The 23,544-nt window shown below is 36.0% G+C and overlaps 1 protein-coding gene across 4 annotated transcripts in view; it reads left to right on the top strand.

Annotated features, from left to right (window-relative positions):
• Nucleotides 1-22,648, top strand: part of ndst1b (N-deacetylase/N-sulfotransferase (heparan glucosaminyl) 1b) — a 255,734-nt gene extending 233,086 nt beyond the window's left edge. For all 4 annotated transcript variants that reach the window (XM_028813059.2, XM_051934207.1, XM_051934208.1 and 1 more), the window contains 7 exons: nt 4,841-4,937; nt 7,596-7,719; nt 8,279-8,453; nt 11,514-11,684; nt 14,656-14,765; nt 15,492-15,594; nt 16,118-22,648. In XM_028813059.2, coding sequence (XP_028668892.1) covers nt 4,841-4,937; nt 7,596-7,719; nt 8,279-8,453; nt 11,514-11,684; nt 14,656-14,765; nt 15,492-15,594; nt 16,118-16,237 — 900 coding nt within the window. In that variant the 3' untranslated portion in view covers nt 16,238-22,648. The remainder of the gene's footprint in view (nt 1-4,840; nt 4,938-7,595; nt 7,720-8,278; nt 8,454-11,513; nt 11,685-14,655; nt 14,766-15,491; nt 15,595-16,117) is intronic.
• Nucleotides 22,649-23,544: the final 896 nt, after the last annotated feature.

Raw genomic sequence — 23,544 nt, 5'->3', positions numbered from 1 at the left:
AGAAGAAGTGGTTGATGTGGAGAATTTTGTTTCTCCTCAGATGTATTTAATAGACTAATAAGTATGTTTATTTTCAGATTGCTGGGTCATGCCATTAATGAAAAAGAAAATCAGTGTGCTTTACTACAAGTGTAAATAATGGTCAGTGATCCCCATCTTTTAGGAGGACAGTAAAAGCGGCATGTACACAAAGTGGAACACTGGATTTTTTTTTTTAATGCTGTGTCATCTTCCAACCCTAACTGATATTGAATTTCAGACATAGAAGTGCAGTTAAGTAATATTTAGGGTCGTTGAAGGGGGCGCCTATACTAGCAGTATCAGATGCAAGGCAGAGAGATGGTGGTCCATTGCAGGTTCTTCTTGTGCATGCACACATGATGACAATTTTTATTCTCCATATAAATCTATAATGCTGGATCCATGAGGAGAAATGCACACTGATTTATTTATCTCAAGGAAAAATTCATTTGCTCCTCAAGAAGCATTAAATGTACATATATATACTGTAATGTAAAACAGTAAAGTACTGACTAATACATAGACCATACCCATATACACAATGTACCCAGTGTGTATTTAATGTATAGTGCCCACAAAATAATATTATCCATGTGCCAGGGTGTCTGTACAGGCACTAAGGGAAGCATTACAACAACAACATTTATTTATATAGCACATTTTCATACAAATCATGCAGCTCAAAGTGCTTTACATGTTGAAGAAAGAGAAAAAAGACAAAATAAATAATAATTAAAATAAGGGAACACTAATTAACATAGAGTAAAAGTAAGGTCAGATGGCCAGGGAGGACAGAAAAAAGAAAAAAACTCCAGACGCTTGGAGAAAAAAATTAAATCTGCAGGTGTTCCAGGTCACGAGACCGCCCAGCTCCCTCTAGGCATTCTACCTAACATAAATGATCAATCCTCAGTAGTCTTAATACAATAGGGGAAAAAAGAGCCCTGGTAGATCCACTTACCACAAAAGAGTGGAATAAGCCCCAGACTAAAGGAGCTCCAGGACAGCACATCATGAAAAGGACAGACAGAGTTAGTAACAATGACGTTTAATTTTGCCATCCGTCTGCCTTCTGCCATGGTCCCCAGTGGGTCCAAGTTTTGTTCTGTATAAGTCTTGCCCTCCTTATTAGTAGAAACTGGCCTCTGGTGACATAGAAAATTATGAATTTCCCCTTGGGATTAATAAAGTCTGTCTGTCTATCCAACCATCTATCCATCCATCCATCCATCCACAACAGAGAACAGTATGCTGGCCACAATTGAATTACAGAACATCCCAGCAGCTTACACTCACTTTTAAGGGACTTCTCAAAAAGAACCACACTGCTCTGGCCTTTTCATACAGAAGCACAGGAGAAGAGCAGGATAATGTAGAAGCAGCCCAGTGGACTGCAATACATAATATGTTGAGTACATTAAGCTGTTGGCCATGTCACATTATTGGGCTTTTCTCTGTGCTTGGATGGGAACTAATGTAAAATTAAATTCACATATGCAACTGATCAATCTTTATGTACATGTGTGTTTCTTGTGTTGTATGTTAAGGACTATCAATCACTTCTTTGAGTTTTACTGTTTCTTGTTTTAAATCCACTACTTTATCCTATTTCATGATGTTAGCATGATTCATGATATATAAGCAGTACAAAGTAATTTGCAGATTTCCACAATTGGAGGTGTGTCAGGTGAAACTTGATCATGTGTGACTTTTAGTCCTTTGGCCTTTAAGTCTACATTCTCTCCTAATAGGCCTCTTGCATTGACCATATATGTTTTTTCAGCTACAGTACTCCTGTTAGGGGTTGCCACAGCGGATCACCTTTTTCCATGTCTTCCTGTCCTTCACATATTATTCTGTCACAATACCACCTACATGTCTTCTCTCACCACATCCATTACCCTCCTCTTAGTCCTTCCTCTTTTCCGCTTGCCTAGTAGCTCCATCCCTAGCATCCTTCTCCCAATTTACCCAGCATCACCCCTTTGCACATGTCCAAACTGACTTAATCTCACCTCTCTGGTTTTGTCTCCAAACTGTCCAAGTTGAGCAGACCATCTAATGTACTCATTCCTAATCCTGTCCATCCTCATCGCACCCAATATAAATCTTAACATCTTTAACGCAGCCTCTTCCAGCTCTGTCTCCTGTCTTTTTGTCAGTGCCACCATCTCCAACCAATTCACAGTGACATAGCTGGTCTCACTACCATCTTGTAGACCTTCACTTTTACTCTTGCTTGTACCCGTCTGCCACAAATCACTCTTCTCCATCCTGCCAGCACTATTTTCTAAACTCCCTATTACTCTGTACTGTATATCTGAAGTATTTAAACTCAATCAACCTCTTGCTAACACTAGTCCCTGCATCCTCACTATTCCTCTGACCTCACTCTCATTCCCACGCATGTATTCTGTCTTGGTCCTACTGACCTTCATTCATCTCCTCTCCTCTCTAGAGCATATCTCCACTATCTCTCCTCAATCTGCTCCCTCCTCTCATTGCAGATCACCATGTCATCCGCAAACATCATAGTCCATAGGGACTCCTGTCTAATCTCCTCTGTCAACCTGTCCATCACCATTGTAAATAAGAAAGGCCTCAGAGCTGAACCCTGATGTAATCCCACCTCCACCTTAAATGCATCTGTCACTCCTACCACAGACCTCACCACTGTCGCACTGCCCTTGTACGTATCCTGGCTTGACCACATATAATAAGCCTAATTACTTCATGTAATTAGTAAGTTAGTAAACCAGTGCAAAGTTGCAGTTGTTGCATTGTAAAGTAGTGTTCTTAGGAAAAAAAATGCAGGTGGCTTAAATTTGCCTTTGGAAAAGTAAAATGGGAAATAAATGAAGGTCAAGAGGTTTTGGGCACTTGTCCTCATTATGAACCCTTTGGACATGTTTATTTGGTGTTTAATAGTTTTTGCAGATAAAATTATTTTCACGAGCAAGTGGAGAAAAATAATCGATACAGGTATTTAAAATGCACGTTTTATTTAAAGAATAAAAGTGTACACTTTGAATTATTAGACTGAATTTGATAAAATTAATTACACTGTTAAATTACTAGCATCATACAAACGAAAGTAAGTGTGCAGTTGCATGCTGGTATAAGCACACATAATTTATGCTCAGTTGCACACTGTTAGATTTTACTGATAGGCTGCAGTTATGTGAACTTCAGCTACTGTGCCATAAAGTGTCCTGCCTGTGTTACAGCTCAAAAGAAAACATATCTGGAAAGGCTTGTCTCCTTTATGCAGTGCCATCTTATTTCAAATCTAAAGCATGGACTTGCTTTGGATTTTTAAAAAAGTCAACAAAGAATTCAACTTGAATATGGCCATATCGTGAAAGCTGCTAAGTTCATTTCTTAAGTAGAATTTAATGAGGAACTTTACTTTTGACAGGTGGAATTTTTGGTTGAAGTGTTTATCTCCATTATTGATATATTACTCAGGAGAAAAGATTTCAAAATTACAAATTGCAGTACTTAGAAAATCACAATGCTTTAACAATCACAATACAAATCGAATCTGCAACCAGCTATTGATATACGTAACATTAAATTGGGAGATCTTTGTTGTATAAGCAAGGCAGAGCAGAAATGAAGTAAAACTGAAAAATGCTGAATAAAGTTTGGAAGGACAGTTAGATACCAATTGGATGAACTGTTTCCTCCACTGACTCAATAGGTGGCAGTCCTCCTGGACTATGGTGCCTACATGGATACCTGTGGGGCAGGCTGGCAAATGTAGTCCAGTGGTGCAGCCCTGTCATGCGTGTCACCAGGGGGTGGTAAAAGGACAAATCATCCCCACTTCAAGGATCCTCTGCCTGGCCCAGAAATATGTCCTACTTGTAGTGGGGTCACACCAGAAGTGCTTCCGGGCCTGGCATAAAAGAAGCCGCCTGACCTCATCCAGGCGAGCCAGTCAGGTGGATGTAGACAAAGCTTGTCTGGAGGAGTTAAAGGAGAAGAAAGAAATAGAGGGAAAAAGACAGTATTTGTGCATCACCTGTAGAGGTATTTGTGAAAATAAATCATTATTTGAACTGAGGCTTATGTTGGTGTGTTGGAGGGTTTGGTAGCTCACTGGTGCCCTCTACAGGTTACAACCCAAATTGCATACCTGGTTTGGGTTTGCATATTTCTTTTTGCCTTGGTGCACACTCCAGTGCCAAAGACATTTCCAGACATAAGAGACAAAGACATAAAGGCATAAACCAAAGACATTTCCATCAACTTGATTGGTGACCCCAAATTAGCACAGTGTGAGTAAATAGTGTGTGAAAGGATGTTAATGTGTGGTCTGTTTTGATCTCACCCAGTATTGATTCCTTTTCTGGGCTCGTTGCTATTGGGATGAGCTCCATCTTTCTACAAATGTTTGGGCTATTTTTTTTTTTTTTTTTACATTTATAATAATGACACATTTTGTTTTTCATTTTTCAAAAGCTTTCAGCCTAATTCTCATGGTTGCCAGCGTAAATGACAGAGAAGTTTTTTCTTTGCCCAGTGGGAAACTTTCCTGGGAAAATTTGTGATTCAAATGTTATTGTTCCATGAAAAAGCTAATTAACCCGGCAGGGACTCATTTTAAAGTTGTTAGGTATTCCGGCATGCTCTGTGCTATTTTGAATTGTTGCAGATTTTCTGCTTGAAACATTCACAGAGATAACTGGCATATTAGGGTACTGGACTCTTTAAAACACCATGAATATGCATTTAATGACCACAGGTTACAAAAGCTTAACTTGGTTCACATGGGTTATGATTTCTTTTATTTCCCCTCCAACCATTGTTTCAGGATCCCTGTGAAGATAAACGACATAAGGATATCTGGTCAAAAGAAAAAACGTGTGACAGGTTTCCCAAATTGCTCATTATTGGACCTCAGAAAACAGGTAATTTTATTTTTTGTAAGTTAGATTTCAAAAGAAATGAGTAAGAAGAGTCATGGTACCAGTCTGATAATGATGGGAAATACTCCAACAGAAGTAAATTGACAAAAGTAATTTACCATTTCTATGTAGATCATTTCCCATTAAAAACATCACAACCACTGTGGTTTAAATAACAGCCCCAAGGATCTTCCAATACCTGATATGCTTACACAATTGTGTTTTGCGAAGCTAAATACATTAGTCCATCTTCAAAGCACAGCAGAGGTGCACAATTTAGGTTATGTCTCTTAGATTTTACTGCATCCAGTGCTGTCAGTTTGAGCCATTTTGTAATTCCTCTTGGTGGCCACTTTAGTAGGTTTAAGCATCTAGTACCAGGTGGTATCCTTTGCATGGATTCTTTGGAGGTTATGGCCCATGCTGATTTGATAGTATCAAACCTCCTGTTACACTGCATCATAAAGGTGCTCTATTGTTTTGAGATGTGTTGACTATTCAGTCTAATGGAATAAACTGAAACCAGCTTAAGATGATACATGCTTTGTGAGGTTGTGCCTCATCCATTGGAAAAAGTTTCAGGATTGCCCTAAAAGAGATGCATGTGGTCAACAACAGTGCTTAATTATGGTGTGGTATTCAAACATCACTCATTTACTGTTTAAAAAAATATACATCATGATATTTCTGTCTTTATTCTGAACCTTTGATACAAGGCTGGATGGATCCATGGATTCATGCTATTTACTCCAAGTTCTTCCCCAAAGTATGCATGTTTCGTCAGAAATCAACGTTTGTCAGACCAGTTGAAATTTTCCAATCTTTGAGTCCAGTTTTAGCAATCGTTGTAACCTCATCATTCTGGTCTTTGCTACATGGAGCACATCCACTTCAAGGTGTAAAGAGTTTTGTATTTGGGGATGTGTTTCTGCATATGACTATTGGAAAGAGCTGGTATTTGAGCATATATAGCCTTCCTAATCATACCGCATTTCAGTTCTCTTAGATCGCTGGTCTTGCCTTTTCTAGTATTTTGGACAAACAAAGCCTAACTTGATCATGTCTATATGTCGTATATAATGAGTAGGAGTCATAATATTTTGCTGTTTGGGGGAATAGCTGTTAATTAGTAGGCAGACCTAATAATGTGGCCCCTGGGTGTATATGGACATACTTTTCAAACCTGTTCTGTATTACCAAAAGTACTCTTCTTTCTCAGCTCCCATTTCTTTTTTGTCACCAGGTAATGGTCTCCATATCACACTGGTACCCTAATGCTGACCTCATGCCTTTCCTTTCTGAACTTTAATGTGTATTGTTTGTCCTCTAGCAACCTAGGGAAACCAAGCATAATTTTAAATAGGGTAACCCAACCCCTGCCCACTGTCTGTCTCTTTCTCTGTCTCAAAACCCTGCACCCAGCACCTGTGTCAAGTGTGATCCCATCTACCTCCTATTGCAACATGATGCAACATGGCATTTCTGGGCTACCTGTTCCTAGAGAATACACATTTTCACATTTCCACACAGAGTTGCTGTCTGACCCTTAACTGCCTTCATGGTATCCTTGGTCCCTGAAGCCTCCTAAAAGGATTTTGGCTTTTAATCCCCGTAAAATAGATTGTTGTTTGAATTGTAAGGTGATTTCATGCTAGTACCTCATTGAAGTATTAATTGACTGTGTGCCCAGTAATAGCCTTAGATCATCTAAAGAGTATCAAAAGTTCATGTCAGTGTTTTTTTAAACAACTCCAAAGTGCAATATTTTAAAGGAGCTATTTTATTTATTTACAATACAAAAGAAAATGTGTTTTTGAAGTCAGTTGGTATAATATTTTTTTTAAACCCTATTCACTTGCCGTTATTTAAAACTGGTACAAATCATTTGGTTTCATCTCATTAGGCCTGTATTTGTTTTCTTAGCTTTCCTACTAGACATGACACATTGCTGACTTTTCCGTCTTTATTACCACCACGCCATAATCCACATTCCTCCATTTTATCTTTAACCCTTGTTTTTTGTTGTATTTGTTACTCGTGGTGGTTCCTTTCATGTTCTCCACACTTCAAATTCCTCTCCGTTATTTTCTTACCTTTCGAATGTCTAGGTTTCTATAGCATTTTACTGGATTAGGAATACTGTACTTGAAACATTTAGTGAAAGTAGTCTATATATATTTTGTTAAATGCAGTATTTAACAGACATTTAGTGACTAAATGTTATTTGGTGGATGAAATATATTATGTACTGTATTTTTTGATCTAGTACATCTCATCTTTATTACTTTGAAGTTTCAAATCGCAGGCATTATTAGTGGAACTTTTTACTCCTGCTGATAGTTGTAGTCTGAGACACTGAAGCATTATAAAGTTGGCATCTTAATCACTAGTATGCATGATTATGCAAATTGGCTAATTAGTATATTTCTTCATGCTTGTTAAGAGTGTGAAGCTTTTGGTTACAATATGCAACTACACATTCTTGGAAACCAGCAGGGTGGAACTTGCTGTGGCCTCAATGGAGTATTATCTCCCTCTGCAAAACAGTGCAGGAACTGTCAGGTTCATTTATTTCTTTAAACATACATATACTGTAGTGGTTTGCTGTTGTTTTTTTATTTGCTTAAATTAACATGTCTAGTGCTTAAATGCCCCTTAAAGGTACAACAGCACTGTATTTATTTTTGGGAATGCATCCTGACCTAACAAGCAACTACCCAAGCAAGGAGACATTTGAAGAAATTCAGTTCTTCAATGGGCACAACTACCACAAAGGGATCGACTGGTATGTGTTTTATGATCCATACTTAACTGTTTATAATCAAACAACGGCACAGAATTGTAATACTATCTTCCTAGAAAGTAATTGGTTGAAGAGTGCTTAAATCTTTACAGGGGCCAGAATGAACTATAACAGGTTTTAGGTTAGTGTTTTTGACATATTTCGGGGTTACTATAATCATAAAGTAATCTGTGCTCGTGCATTAGGATGGCATCAGTTACTAAATTGACAGTTAAAGAAAACATTTAAGGCCATAAGCATTATATTTTTCTCTCTGTAAAAAAGAGTGTTATTTGTATGCAGCTAATATTTAAGTCAAAAGACAGAGGTTTTAAGATAATTCAGTTTAGAATTTTTTACATAACCAAAAGAAATAAAAGTAAGCACCTTAGTCCATGTACTTGTGGCAAGTTGTGTGGTTTTTTTTTTTGTCAGGCTCATTAAAGCAATCTATTAGACTTTATATTTTTGAAAATATGTAATTTGCTAAATATTGATGTTCACAGAGAGAAAAGCAGAAAGTTTGGAAACACATCTCTTCTAATTTTTTTGTCTTACTTAGGTACATGGAATATTTCCCCATTCCATCCAACACCAGTTCTGATTTCTACTTTGAGAAAAGTGCCAATTATTTTGACTCTGAACTGGCAGCTAAACGGGCTGCTGCTCTTTTACCTAAGGCAAAAATCATTACTATTCTCATCAACCCAGCTGACCGAGCATATTCCTGGTACCAGGTATGAGACTAAATGTTTATAGAACTGACAAATTTTTATAGGCAGGTAGATTGACCTTGGAGTTAGCATGGCATCCCTTGTGTAACATTAACTTAGTGCATGACTAGACTAAAAATACTAGGATTACAATCCATTTATTCACTTATCTCAGTTTGACATATGTCACTGCAGAAGATACATTAAGCTGAAAAAAGGGCCCTTTTTATTCTCACATTTGTCGGATTGTTGTACATTTTTTTTAGTTGCACATTGAGCTTGTATTCAGGTAGGGAGTGTTGAACTTTGCTCTCACCATCTTTTCTTTAGGGACAGGCTTTGTTTTTTTCAACATTACTGGAAGCATTTTTCAAATAACATTATATTTAAAACTATAATATGTATTTAGGCTGAGACTTAAAGGTGGTATAGGGAGGGGTAACTGAACTTGTCAAACTTATTCTCATAAAAACAGGTTGTTCAATCCAACATAGCATATCCATTCCAGATTCACTTTTTTTTTTTGTAAAATATTTTTGAGTAACAATTTGAGTAACAGTTTTACTATCATCCACATTTCTTGGAAACTTGCTGCATAAATATGTGGTTCTCTATGTGAAGAAAAACTTTCCAATTTTATGCAAAATATAACCTTAACAAATTTCCATTTTTTGAGATGAAATAATTTATAGTAATAGTTGGACTCTTTCATACTAATTCCCTTTATAATTTTGAACACGTCTATTATGACGCCTCATAGTCTGTTTGCTTTTAATTAAATTATTCCTCTCCTTCAGTCTTTCCACATATCTTATAACATATTGTCCTGGAATCAGCCTTGTGTCTCCTTTCTCTAGCACTGATAGCTGTTTTGGTTTTTTAAATACGGAGACTAAAACTGCACACTGTATTTCAGATGTGGCCTCACAAGTGTGTTGTTAATCATAAAGGTTAGCCTCCCTTGACTTCTTTATGCATCATGCTATGTAGCCAAACATGCTGTTAGCCTTCTAAATTATTTTAAATTGTAAAACATTCAACTTGTTAATTTTAAACTTCATTTACCACATAGCAACCCAAGTCTGAATTCAGTCCCAGTTCATCTGCTGACTTCAGATCAGGAATGTCAATCTCAGATTCTGAAAGGCTACAGGTTTTCAGTTCAGCCACTTCTTTAATTAGTCATCAGTTACTACATCTTTCTAACATTCAGAACTCCTAATCGTTCTCTTTATCAGCAACCAAATGATAACAGGGTGCAAAGTTAGCCGGAAGATGGACCAGCTAACTTGATTTTGTTTCCATTTGCGCATCCTCCATATAGTATCTGTTTCAATAAAATATATGTAAAGAGAAAAGTGAATGTCTATGAGATATTGATGGTTCAAAAACATTTTGATGTTGATCTTGGAAGAAGAAATCAATCACATTGGAAATGTTAGTGTTCTCATTCTGACATACATAACCAGCTTTAGAATTAAACAATTTGTTTTAGCAACAGCAAGAGTTGGCTTCTAATTAATAAACTGATTTGAGTGTAATGAATGTGTACCCGGAATAGAGTATGAGACCCCAGATTTAGCTGATCACCTGTTGGCTGTATATCATTATTGTATCATTGTTTGGCTGTTGGTTAATGGAAAAAGAAACAGTTTAAGCATTCTGAAACGTAAAACGCAAGACAGTTAAGGCAAAAGAAACAAGTTCAAGTTGTGACAGTAATTGTTCACTAAGTAAAAAAAAAAGTGGCTTGCAGGATCTGAGTTTGACATCCCAACTCCAGAACATATGCCATTTCTCCTAATTTAGCGTCACTAGCTTGTTACGTCCATGTTACTACATTTTCATTTAAAAGCACTGACATTAGTCTAAATTTTCACCTTTCGTCCACACTACCTTCAGAAGTGGAGACTTTTGTAAACGCTTTCTTGAACCATATGTTTCTAAAAATGCTTGCCCAGCATTCCATTGTGGATGGGTGAAAATGAAGAGTTTTGAAAACACAGACTGTAATTGCACTGTGATTGATGTGCATTATCACATTTCATTCTCTGATCAGTCATCCTTTATGGAAGAAAACAATATTCTAACTTAGCAGGAATAAAGAAGTTGCTTTCCATGGTGCTTGGTGTGTTGCTTACCTATATGCATCTAAATTACGTTTTGTACAATCTGAATGCTGCATACATGAACAAAAAGCAAATAATTTACCAGTTGTACAGTAACCATCCCTTCAGGAAGGACATTTTCTCTTTTTGTTTCTGCCAATGAACACATGCCCAGTATTGGTGAACAGGTACGTCATATGTGTTTTCAGTCATTTTAGTGTGGATAGAGGTACTTCTGTTAAAAAACAAAATGTGAAAATGATAGTTTTGACAGAGAATTTTAACTTAAATATAATTTTTAAATGTAGTAGCCTAGACATAGCCTTAAGCACGTTTTTGTCTAGGTGATGCTATGTAATTTAAAAAGAGCTGTGTTTGCAGCATTGATCCCTGAGAAGTTTCACAGAAACACTTTTGCACACCATAATAATTCGTTTTGATTTTTTTTTAATTTGATATCAATTCTTAAAATGTGTTCTTCACTACCTGTGTAATTAGAAGCACAGAATCTAGGCTTTATATGAACTTTTTTGTTTTCATTATTATTCCATAATTTCCTAAGAAGAAATATTTACTGGGTTATTGTTTCTAACATTAAGACCTCTACAAGTTTAAAATGAGGAGATTTTTACCATCTTCTTTTGAACATTTTGGATAAGACAGAAAGAATGTAGAAATTATAGACTGATTCAGTATTTAAGTATACATTTTGCACTTCATAGTTTCATGTTTTATATGATTTCTGTGAATGGTGGGAGTTAAAGTGTTCTTAAAAAGAAAAAAAAACACAAAAGGACTATATATATTACACATACCACAATTATAAATGCTTTGCTTGCTCTTAGCTGTTCTTTGTACTTTTATCTTGCCTGTTTCCATTGCAGAATTTCCCAGTATGCCTCACAGCTACACCACCATGTAACCCAAACAAATCCAACTCTTATTCTCTTATCCTTTCCTTTTGCTTTGTTTGCAGCATCAGCGTGCTCATGATGACCAAGTGGCTCTGAAATATACTTTTCATGAGGTGATCACAGCTGGGCCTGATGCTCCTGCCAAGCTACGTAACCTGCAGAACCGTTGCTTGGTACCAGGCTGGTATGCTACCCACATTGAGCGTTGGCAAAATCACTACCATTCCAATCAGGTGTGTGGGCATATTTGTTGCACATGGCTGATTCTTCAATTTTGTGCACTTTAATCTTTTATCCAGTTTTATTTACAGTATATCTGCTTTCTTGAGAGCATAATTGGTATATTTTGCTCTGCTCTAAATTTAATATAAACAAAATGCACTTGGCTATGGGGTTGCTTAAATTTTAAATGGAATATATCTTATTCCTACTACAATATTATTTGCATATAATATATTATATGGTCAAAAATGAAGTACTAAAAGGGAAAGGTTGCATTTTCCCAGTTAATTTATTAACTTTGTTCCATTTTGTTTGTTGGTTTTGAAAAATGTGTGTCAATTTATGGTAAATTCACTTGATTTAGGCACATGGTGAAGGGTTTATCACAAATTTTGGAATTAGAAATTTGAAAGCTGAATTAGAGTCCTTCGACAGTATTTCCCATAATTCTCCATTATCTGGGGCAAGGAGTTAATTTAGCTTACTGATAACAGACTGGATTATAAACCAAAAGGTTACAGTTTCAGTCTTTTCCATGATCTCATTGCGTATTCCTATTGTTACTTCACGTGTCGTCTCTTTCATCGCAGAATTTGAAAATCAATTTTCTGTGCACTTGTGACTTTTGAGCTGCTTTGTACGTGTAACTTGAACTAAAGGATAGATCAGAGGATTCATTCCTCAACTAGATAGTACTGTTCATAAAATTGTGTCTTTAGTTGTCTTGTGCTTTTTGTGGGGTATTTTCTGAATATGGAGCTTGTAAATGACAAGTTCACTAATTTGCCCCCAGTTCTGTGTACTAATGGTTTTTAAGATATAGAGGATATAAGTGCTTAAAAATATTTGACCAGAATTTGATTGATATTCATACCTCATTTCAGTCAATCGTATAACACCATAGCTTTGAGCAGTAAATTGAAGATTATTCCTCTAAATAAAGGCACATTACTGATTTCACAGACAGTCAGAGGATGTCTCTTCAGTTTGTTGTTTTTGTAGGTGAACACGGTGTTCAGTGACTAGTATCATACAATAGTAAATTGCACCTAATGACGTAGTTTAGTGTTCTGTAAGATGTGTGATTGTGCCTTTAGACTCAGTCTGTAAAAATATACCGTGAAATGATTCAAGCAACACAGGAAAAGGTTTGGGGGCAGCCGCCTGTATACTTGAACTAGGCTGCCAAATATGGCGGTTTGGTTCGAAATGAAAAGGTCTTCACAGACTTCAATCCAAAACAGAACTGTTCAGACAGACAAACATGGCAGTTTTAAAGTCGGGCAGAGGAAATAACGTCATTCTGGCAGGAACCGGAAGTGGCACCTTCTGGGCCCGAGACTGTAAAGTGACGTCTTTGAATCCAGGTGGAAATCCCCATGGTTGGTCTGCAGATGAAAAAGAGGAAGGAATTATCCTTTTTCGAGCCCCTCAGTTGCTTCCCATGCGCACGTGTGTGACAATACGTGTACTGTATGTCATGTTCATTGCTATAAACTTGAGAGCAAGTGCCCAGTTAAAAAATTGTATGCAAGTCATTTGCTTAGAACTTTAAGTCAGTGGTAGTAACTTGATTTAGGCTTTTTTAACATGTACCTTTTTAAAACTTGTCAAGTAAGTATATTTTATAAACGTAAAAGGAGAAATAAGATCTGGTGCAAAATCTCTTCAGTGACAAATTCCGGGAAAGAGCAAGATATCTGATGTTTAATTCTTACTGCACATACCTAAAGAGGCAAAACATGTAATTTGGTTCCCACCATTAAGTATTTGTGTATTTTACTAGACAGACTGGTTTTACTGGTTAGATATTTCCTTGGAGTGTATTCATATGTGACTGCTGTTAGTCTAAAAAAAACTGGTGGAGTACTAAAATTTCCTCTTAGATGCACAGACAGACAGATACTGTATATACATCAATCCCAGAATCATTTTTTTTTTCAGCTGAGTATGAAAGTAAACTGTAAAAGCTAAATGGAATAAGTATTTTTATTTAAATTTTAATAACCTTTAAATCACACCAGAACAAGTAAAAACACAATTCAATCAAGAGTACACTGTACAAGAGTCCAGGAAAATATCATAGATTAAAAACATAGTAATAATTTTACACTCCATCATTACCCAGTTCAGATAGCAGTATAAATCAAAACTCGATTATGAGATATTTTGTCATGTACATTTAGATGTCAGCATATAAGAAAACAGTGTCAGTGGCCCAGTAGGCTATTTTAAGGCACTACTAAGGAATTCTTTCCAGATTCTTAAAACACATTTCATGGTTTCTTTTTCTATTTTTTCCTTTGTGTTGTCTACATAGCACATAATTTTCTCTCGGAGTTATAGAGGAACGTTTACCACACACATGCATTGTGTAATATTGTGATAGGAGATCACAATACATTTATTGTTGTACAATCTTATACCATCTGGTTATTCCAAAAAATGGTATTAGGGGATCAGGAGTCATTGTGAGTCCAGTACTCTGACAAATAAATCAATATTTTGTAGAGCATTCTTAAGATATATGATCTAAGGAAGCTGGTTCATGATTAAATTGTTTGCAGTTTGAATTCTGTCCTTAATAGATTTCAGATTATTGTAATCTTGAAAGATATGTGCAATTCAGTTTTAAGTAGTATTACACCGGGTACACAAACTGAAGAAAGATTATTTCATGAATGATGTTAATTTAGAGGCTCGTCTCACATCTTTGACTAAGATTGTCCAATGGTGCTCACAACAAAATTGTTTGACAAAATCTAGACATTTGATCGTTATCTTCTTCATTACTACATAAAATAAATTCAGGTGTACAAACTGATAGAAGAATGAGGAAAAAAGTTTGACAGAGTTTCTTAACATATAAAGTAATGCTTTTCCACAGAGAGACAGTAAATATCAAAACTGGGTAGATAGTAATTAAATATGTTAATTACTGAGGTTTGCTGATTTTGTGTATTTATTTTTTTTAATTTACAGATCCTTGTACTGGATGGCCAACTTCTAAGGACTGAACCAGCATCAGTAATGGATAAAATACAGAAGTTTCTGGGTTTAACAAATGCTGTTAACTACCACAAAATCTTGGCGTAAGTGGATTTTATGTACTCTTCTGATAGTCCTCATAAATAAAAACTCACTTGTCTTGAGTCTAACCAGCTAATTCACTAAACTCCTTTCAGAGATTTGTCAAAAAGTATATATTCATATGAAATATAGGAAAACTGGTACCAACATAATTGCAAGATGCCTAGTACTATTAGCTTTGCAATGGTATAATTCAGTACAATAAAAAGAACTGGCCTTTATCACGGAGGCAATATACAAGCTGTTTCTGCAATAGGACCATGTGTTGGTACATTGGTGGGTTTTGCAGCCTCAGAGCTTCAAAATCCTGTGTTAAAACCTGAGCCAAGGCATTACCTGTGTACAGTCTGCATGCCCTTTCTGTGCCCACGTGGCTTCTCTCCATATAGTAGTATTTTCTCCCATGTGCTTCTTAAATTAGCTCGGTGTTCGCCGGTGAAGGGTATGTGTGTATAATTTTACCTTCAGATGAACTAACACCTAATCCGATGCTGGTTCCTGCATTACACCCAGTGCTGCAAAGATAGGGTCCAGCCTTATTGTGTCCATGGATTGCATTAAGCATGTTCGATAATGAGCGTAAGGATGAATGTGTCTGTAGCTTGATGTAAGGAATTAGATGAAAGCTGTTGAACAGTTGTTTTACCTGTAAATGTACATTTTAAGGAAAGCGCACAAAAAGATTCTTCCGTTTATAGGAAATAAAGTTAATTTGTTCCTTTTTATAGGTTTGATCCAAAGAAAGGATTTTGGTGTCAGCTGTTGGAAGGTGGAAAAACAAAGTGCCTGGGAAAGAGTAAAGGACGGAAGTACCCTGAAATGGACTCTGATGTATGTTCACTTAAGAATTCTTTTATTTGTCTGCCTGTCTTACTCTTTCACCTTTGCTTTGTTAAATTTATAGAGTCTGTGGAGAAGGGAACTTATGCTCTTTATAGGAATCTTACATAACTGTTACAGCCAGGATTACCAGATCAGAATATTTCAATTTGTGGTTTCATATTCAATAATAGACTGACTGTGGAGTGACACCCTGAACCTCTGGTACCTGGATAGGTTCCTCTCCTATGATTCTGAATTGTAATAAGAAAGTTTAAGATGGTATTACAGTATTATGTTTTCTTAAATAAATATAAGTTCATTTGTATTGGTTATTACTAGCAATAAAAATGTAATTCACTAATACGTGAAACTTTCTGATAATTAAAATTCCATGTAGAGAGCAAACTAATTAATTTTCTCCTTCTTTCCAAATAAAACTTATCTTATTTTTCTTTTATAAAGTCAAGTAAATTCTGATTCCTTTATATTCTGAGTTGCCAGTGTTTAATTCTATACCTCTTTTTATATTTAGTCTAGAGCCTTCCTACAGGATTATTACAGAGAGCATAACATTGAACTGTCAAAGCTGCTCTATAAAATGGGACAGTCTCTGCCTACATGGCTGCGAGAGGAACTACAGAACACCAGGTAGCAAGGACATTGGAAATGATCTGGAGAAACTTTGTCATTTTGCTTTGGAAACCATAAAATATGTACATTACTGAATAAACTGGGACAGCCAAGCAACAAGACTGACATAAGGCCCCAGAGAAGTATTAAAACTGGTTTTGTAAGCATCAGAGGGACCATGGGGAAAGTGGACGAAGATAGACAAGGGTCAGTAAATACACTGAGAACTTGTGTACGCTTCCACTGTCGAAGAGATGAGTCCCCACAATCTTATTCAATGGCCCATGTAACATAGAAGAGCTCGAAAAGAAGATGAACTAACACAGCATCTGAGGAAGAAGAGTGCAAGAACATGTGACATATATTAGCAGTGGCAGTGTGTTTCCTTCTATTTTTGTTTTAATTTAGCAATTTTTTACAGCTTTATTACCACACATGGTGGCCAGCGGTACAGTATAACTGATTCCACTCAGAGTGAAGTGATTATCCAGCCATTTTCCTAGTCATTAAGGACCTACAAGTGCCAGGATGAAATGTCTTTTCTCTGCTACTAATATGGACAGTACCTGTATTTAGTCTTGATTTTTTTTTTAACTTTTAATTTATCCAGATTAATTTTTTTTACTTTTTTTATAGCCAGGAGAGATGTAATGGTACTGTAGACTAGTCAAATAGATGGTTTATGGAGGTGGTTAGATGTTCTGTACATAAAGCATTGAGAAGTTGTATAACTTCAGATAGCAAATAAATTGACAGAGCAGCAGTAAAATTTTACTTTAATTTCTGAGAAATTTTTTTAATTATAGAATGATGAACTGTGATGTTAAAATACTTCTCATAACTTCTAGAAAAAGTTATCAAAATATAGCCCAAGAGAGAGTCATTTCATTTAGGTGTCACCAATAAGCACTTAATTGAAACATTTGTCTTTTGGACTTTCTAGCTGTTAGAATTCTATAAGGAATAATAACAACAATGAAACTGAAGCTTTTAATTCACAGGATTCCAAAGCACGAAGAATGCACAGAAATGAAAATATGCAACAAAAAATGTGAAAGACTGATAGCATGTGAAACTATTTCATGCATTCCAGTAAACAGGTTCCTAAAGGGCGCACTAAAATGTCAAGGTTTTCTGTATTTAACAGATGGAATAATATATTTTATAGTCCTATGTTGCGAAGTGTACTTTTCAGTATAACGGGCTTCACAAGACGGAGAGCTGTTTGAATGTAGCTATAGTGCATTTGTCAGTTTGGGCACATAATTGAAATTTCTGAAGCTGCCTCTGCATGGAAGCCTAAACATTAGACACATGCAGTAATGCCATTCCTTCAAGCAGGTGGATGGTTCCGACAGCAGGGATGAATCAGAAATTGAACAGCTAAAGGGATGACAACAACAAACCTATTTGGAAGAAACAAGAAGAAGCACTAGGTAATCGTCCAGTATTCTTGCTTCACTTTAGTAGCCAAATTTGGCTGTAGTCTACAGCACCAAGGATCAGTATTCACCTGAGTTACAGAGCAGTGTCAAGATTATGAGCCAAGAGGACTCAAGTTTGCATACTATTTCAGGCAAGGTCATAAATTCTTGATGTAATCTTCCTTTAAACAAAACAAGAATGCCCCTTCTAGAAAGACCATTTCTCTTTGATTCAAAGAACAAGCAGGTAAAGGCAATCTGTCAAACTGATGTCATCTGTTTATTAGCAAGTCAGTCTCACATGGGAAATCTGCACTCGGCATTTAGAGCAGAAATGCCTCAATTCTAAGCAAAAATGCCATTGTTGATTTAAGTTGAACATCAAACAAAAACACTGCAGGTAAAGGATTATTCTAAGTTGCAGATGAGATCAAACATGTAAGCCTTCAAATAGGTGTAAAGTGATGATCCCTTTCACAAAAACATAATTATTTCAGCATGTTTTCTAGCATTTCAGATTTTGTCAGAGCCACTTTTTCAGGACGTTTTAATTTGGAAATGTAAAACCTGACAAATTCTGTATTCATTTATTGTTCCCGGTGTAGTTTTCAGTCTACTTAAAAAGAATCACATTAACACTACATCCTTTTTTTTTTCTTTTCTTCAATGAACTCAAATAACATTTTCTGTCTCTAGGCCAAGTCCTGTCCCATTTAGACATCATTTTTGTCTTTTTCTTTTTCATTTTTTTAATTTGTTTCTAAAAGCTGCTTTGAGTAAGATGGAGGAAAGTCCCATATGCTGCTGTTTACATTCAGTTGTCTTGCAAAGCTTGAGAAAGACAAAAGTGCAAGTAATAGGTAGATGAGGCGGGACAGTAGGCCATCTTATCAATAACTAATGATGTTAAATGGCTAATATTTATGGGTAACTGGGAGTCATTTAACAAATAACACTGTAGTTTTAGCATCAAGTTGAATTTCCTGGTGACAGTATTAAAGAAAACCAACGCCAACCCTTTACTATTCTGTACTAATTTTCGTCTAGTTTACAGTTAGTTATGTATTGATCATTGGTTACAATTTTTCTTTTAATTTAAACTAAGCAAGTGTCAAGGGTATGCAAAAATTGGAAGCTGAAAGAAATTTGGTTCTCCTTTTCTCCCCCACTACATAAGTTCCAGTATTTTTTTCTTTTAAAATGTATTGATCTCACACAAGTTGTTTTCAAAATGGTTATTTCAAATTAAAGATACTTTATGTACATGTGGATATAAATGTTAGAGAATACAGTATTTTGTTTTAAATAATAAACATTTTTTCCTGGGATGATCTGGCTTTCCATTGGAGTAATTTGGATTTTTGCAGAATTGGATGTTTTAAGCACTGTATGTATTATTGTGCAAACAGTAACCCTATTTTATTGCAGAAAAAGCAAAGCAAGTCTACTACTTAAAAAATTACAGAAAAGGCAAATATGTTGTTAAAGTTGAAAATTAACAGAGTGAAGGGAAAAACGGTAATCCTTCATTATACAAGTGAAAGATTTTATTTATAAGAGAGGTACTTTTTTGTGGCCATGCACAGTTTTCATTCATATGAGGCCATAATGTTCTAATAAGAAAATTCGCTTTAACTGTGTGGGTTAACCCTACGACATGACGTGAAAATCAATTTGGGAACTGTGGAGATAATGACACACAAGGCCACGTGAAGCAAATAACCAGATGTTGGTTTGTGGTTTATTGTCGAGCTTCATTACCAGTAAATTCAACAAAAATTAAATGGAGGAAAGACTGCTTGAAAATTTTCTGACATTGATTAGTGAGCAGTCATGTTAAAGAACAAAGTCTGTTTGTTTATGAAATATGTCTGCCTTGCATGTTTTAACCAGAACGATTACATATTATTGTAAAATATAACATAAAGCTGGACACCTACCTGACTTAGACAGGAATAATGTAGCGTTGCAACTAAAGTCGGAGTGCTCAGGCATATTAAGAGCTTTTGTAAAATGTGTATCTTTAAACAGCACCGACTCCTCTGCAACACACATTTATGGTGGGCTTGTATTTTAGCAAATTTCATTGACCTGGAATTTTGTTCTTTTCATATTTGCACTATGGTGATATGTGAAATATCACTGTGTAACCAAATGATATGAAGGTCTAAATTCTGCTCTGTAAAATTCTACCTTATGATACTCTCTCAAGGAATGAGTTAATCTTGTATAATGAAGGATTACTGTATTAGAAACTTCACATAAATAAATAAATAAATGGCTTGTTGGTGTACATTCACAATATTGCTGAAATAGTTCCGTTTTGCTTTTCTATTTTAGGTCTCTCACACACACACACACAGCGCATCTTTTTCATATTAAGCCATGACAAACCTGTGAATGCTACAGACTGCTGCTTTCAGTTTAAGACTAGAGGTAGAAGATGCTTCCCTTTTGCAAATGTATTTCTTTTGGATTGTTTAGAACTGTTTAGATTTTATATGCAAAAATATTTGTTAATGACCTAAAAAAAACAATGTTTCCATGGTTTAAAAAGACATAGCCATTGATTATTACAAGCTGACTTATTTAAATGATCCTACTTAAATTTCCAAATAGTTCTGAAAAATCTACACACTACAAATTAACGCTAAATTTTAAGTTTGCTATCTTAAAGTGCATGCCACAGTATCTCCGAATCATAGATTATTCAGTATGTTTTTACCTGTGAATGGTTAATGATTATATTAAAGGCTAATTTTATGCACAGTGGTGTCGCCTTTGAATATCCATGCTTATTGGTTACACGACTAAGGCTACATATGTCCACAATACTATGTTTCTAAATATACTCGACCTTCCGTCCACACTTTTTGCACCGTTTATGAAATTATCTGGCCATATTAACATAACAGAAACATGTATGATGTAGACATTCACCTACACTGCACACATTAATGGAAAAGTACTTGAAGGGATGGTTACGGTGAGAGCCATAAAAACTGTATGGACTGGCGAATTATTTGCCTTTTGCACATGAATACAACATTCAAAACAGTACAAAACGCAATTTATATGCATACAGGTAAGCAATATAGCAAGCACTGTGGGAAAACAACTCTTCTATGTCTGTTGTATTAGATTACGGCAGTGGTTCTCAATCTGTGGGGCGGGCCCCCCTAGGGGGGCACGAAGTAACAAAAAGGGGGGGCGTGAAGATGTGAAAAAAAGAAAACAAGAATCGAAAATATAAAAAATACATCTATTGAAACCAAAACAAATTAAGTTAAACTACATTCTGATACTAGAAAAATAAAGATAGTTAGATAAATGTCAATAAAAGTTAAGTAGGTATAATAAAATATGCATCTGTGATATATCATTAATTAAAAAAGAACAAATTGGTATTAGTGGGCTCCTTTCAAAAAAACGTTAGAGGGGCGTGATTAAAACTGTTATGAAAACTCGGGTCGCAAATACTTAAAGGTTGAGAAACGCTGAAGTACGGTTTGCTTCCGTAAAGAGGACAAATCGGTGAATGACTCCTTGTAATGAGCAAGATCCAGTCAGAGAAGGACCACGTAATAAGCATAACAAATCTGAGCCTGATTAGAGTCAGCATTTTCAAAAGTCTGCCTTTTCACCCATCCATTTTACAATGGTGAGCCGGCATTTTCAAAAGTCTTCATTTTCATGAGTTAAAGATGCCAGGGTAGTATGGATGAAAGGCGACAACAGAAACTAATGTCTGCGTTTTTAAAATGAAAAATGTAGCAGTGTGGACGTAGCCTAATAATATTTTTTTTCCTTTAAACGCAAAAGCAATACAGTTAAAAATGGATGAGACAACTTGTAGTGACACATTCTGTATTTCTGATGCTTCAGATTAAGCTCCCCAACTATGAGTGAGGTTAATGCCAGCAAGTCCTTGTGGGTAATTGTCACTGATTTGCTTTGTCTTTTCAAGAAGTTCCTAAACCTGATTTCAGCCATCAATGTTTGATTTTATTCCACTAATCTTCTTTCAGATACAGTACATTAGCTTTTCATTTACTTAGTTTAGTTTTATGTAATTTATTAAAGTTACACAAGGTGCAAGAAAAAAAAAGTAAGTACCAGAAGTACCAGATTTATAAGATAACCAAATGATTCCATTGTTAAAGTGACTAACTAAGATAATGGTTAGAATGAAAGTCCTTAAGAAAACATTTGATATCTACATTTTGTGCACTATTTCTTTTCAGTTATTAGCTACAGCGCAGATTCAAGCACAGTGGAGAAAATCAGCATTGCCTTACTCCACGGCTTAGTTGGCAGTTCATGTTGTATGACGAAATAAACATAAATGTTAGCTGCATAAGGAAAAAAAATGTCGTGTTTGAAAATCTGTACCATACATATGTAACTTCGTGGCACAAGAACTGTGATTGGTTTAATAAATCTTATAATTTGGTGGGAGGCTATATTAGTTCACACAAGTGATGATGACATTGCTTGATATGCAGGTTGATTTGTCACATGAATGCCGAGTTTATCTGTCAACAGTTAGCGTATGTATATTTACACCCCAAAATGACAATGAAGAGTGGATGAATGTGCTTTTGTTGCTTGTTACTGTAAGTGGAAGTAGACTTCCTCATTGTAATGCTGAATAATACTTCTTTGTGCCTCTGCTCACCAGAGCCGTATGCATTCCAGAAGTAACTATGATATCTACTGTATCCTACCTTTTAAAGACAACCATTTCCTGTTTTGGCCATTGAATTGAGAGGAAAACTTTTGTCAAGTGAGTTGTTGTTCACACCTTATGTAAGAATTGTACTCCCAAAAAGTGAATGTAAACACATGTACAGTATATGCAATAGTAAAAATGTGTGTTCTTATTAGGGCAGGGATGGGCAGGTGTGGTCTTGGAAGGCTGCAGTGGCTGTAGATTATCATTCAGACAGTCTTATAATTTGTCTCAGCTCCAGTCTTGATTTGAAGTAATCAATAAATTACCTCATTTGTGCATTGTGCTGAATTCATGGATTAACTTATTTTTTTATTGGTTTGCAAATTTAAATATGCCTGATGTTCTAACAGCACAGTTTATAGGAATACTTGTGCGGATTTTGTTTCCCAGCACTTCTGTATTCAGGATATTATAGAAAACTATGTAAAAGGCCATATGTGATCAGTTTATAAAGGAATACTGCACCCAAAAAAAGTTTTTAAATATTACCCCTCTCTCTCTCTCTCTCTCATTCATTGGTCAAGAGTCCTTTCTTCATTTAAAAACTGCAGTCCTGTGTGAATAGGCTTTCTGTGTGTGATCCTGTTTCATTTTCCTGAGGTATTTGTTTAACCATATTTTAATGCATTTTGCATGTTACGAGCATACAACAGGATGACTTGACATGTAGATTAAGCCGATGTCACATTACATGACTTCTAGTCATGAGGAATGTCAGAGTTGCTGATTGCAATTGTTAATCATGTAACTAGGCCATGCCAGTTTTAAACAACTGAAAATGGCTGAGTGCGTTTACTTTTAAAGACTGAATGCCAACCTTGCGGCACAGTCATACTTGTCCATTTTTTGTGACGGCCAGTAGCATGCAGCCTGACGGAGCCGCTGCTGTGCAAAGAGTTAACCGCTTCTGTGAGTTTTTTACGAGCTTCTGTTCTGTTTGCGAGTTCCTAAGCCTCCATGTCACTGTCTTCTATGTATTGTACTTCTGAAGCATTCATTGGTTGTCAGGTTTCACGCACACACAGCCAACCCCTAAGACTAAAGACAAAATCTAACCCACTTGGGTTTATTGGACCAAGTTGTAGACTAGTTGGACTGAGTCACTGGGCATATCACATTATGCACCTGTCTTACCAGGGGCAAGCTGCCAACTGCCTCAGACTTGCTAAG

The sequence above is a fragment of the Erpetoichthys calabaricus genome, chromosome 11, assembly GCF_900747795.2.
Source record: "Erpetoichthys calabaricus chromosome 11, fErpCal1.3, whole genome shotgun sequence".
Taxonomy (NCBI): domain Eukaryota; kingdom Metazoa; phylum Chordata; class Cladistia; order Polypteriformes; family Polypteridae; genus Erpetoichthys; species Erpetoichthys calabaricus.
The sequence above is the reverse complement of the archived record's forward strand: the minus strand, read 5'-3'. Positions and strand labels throughout refer to the sequence as shown.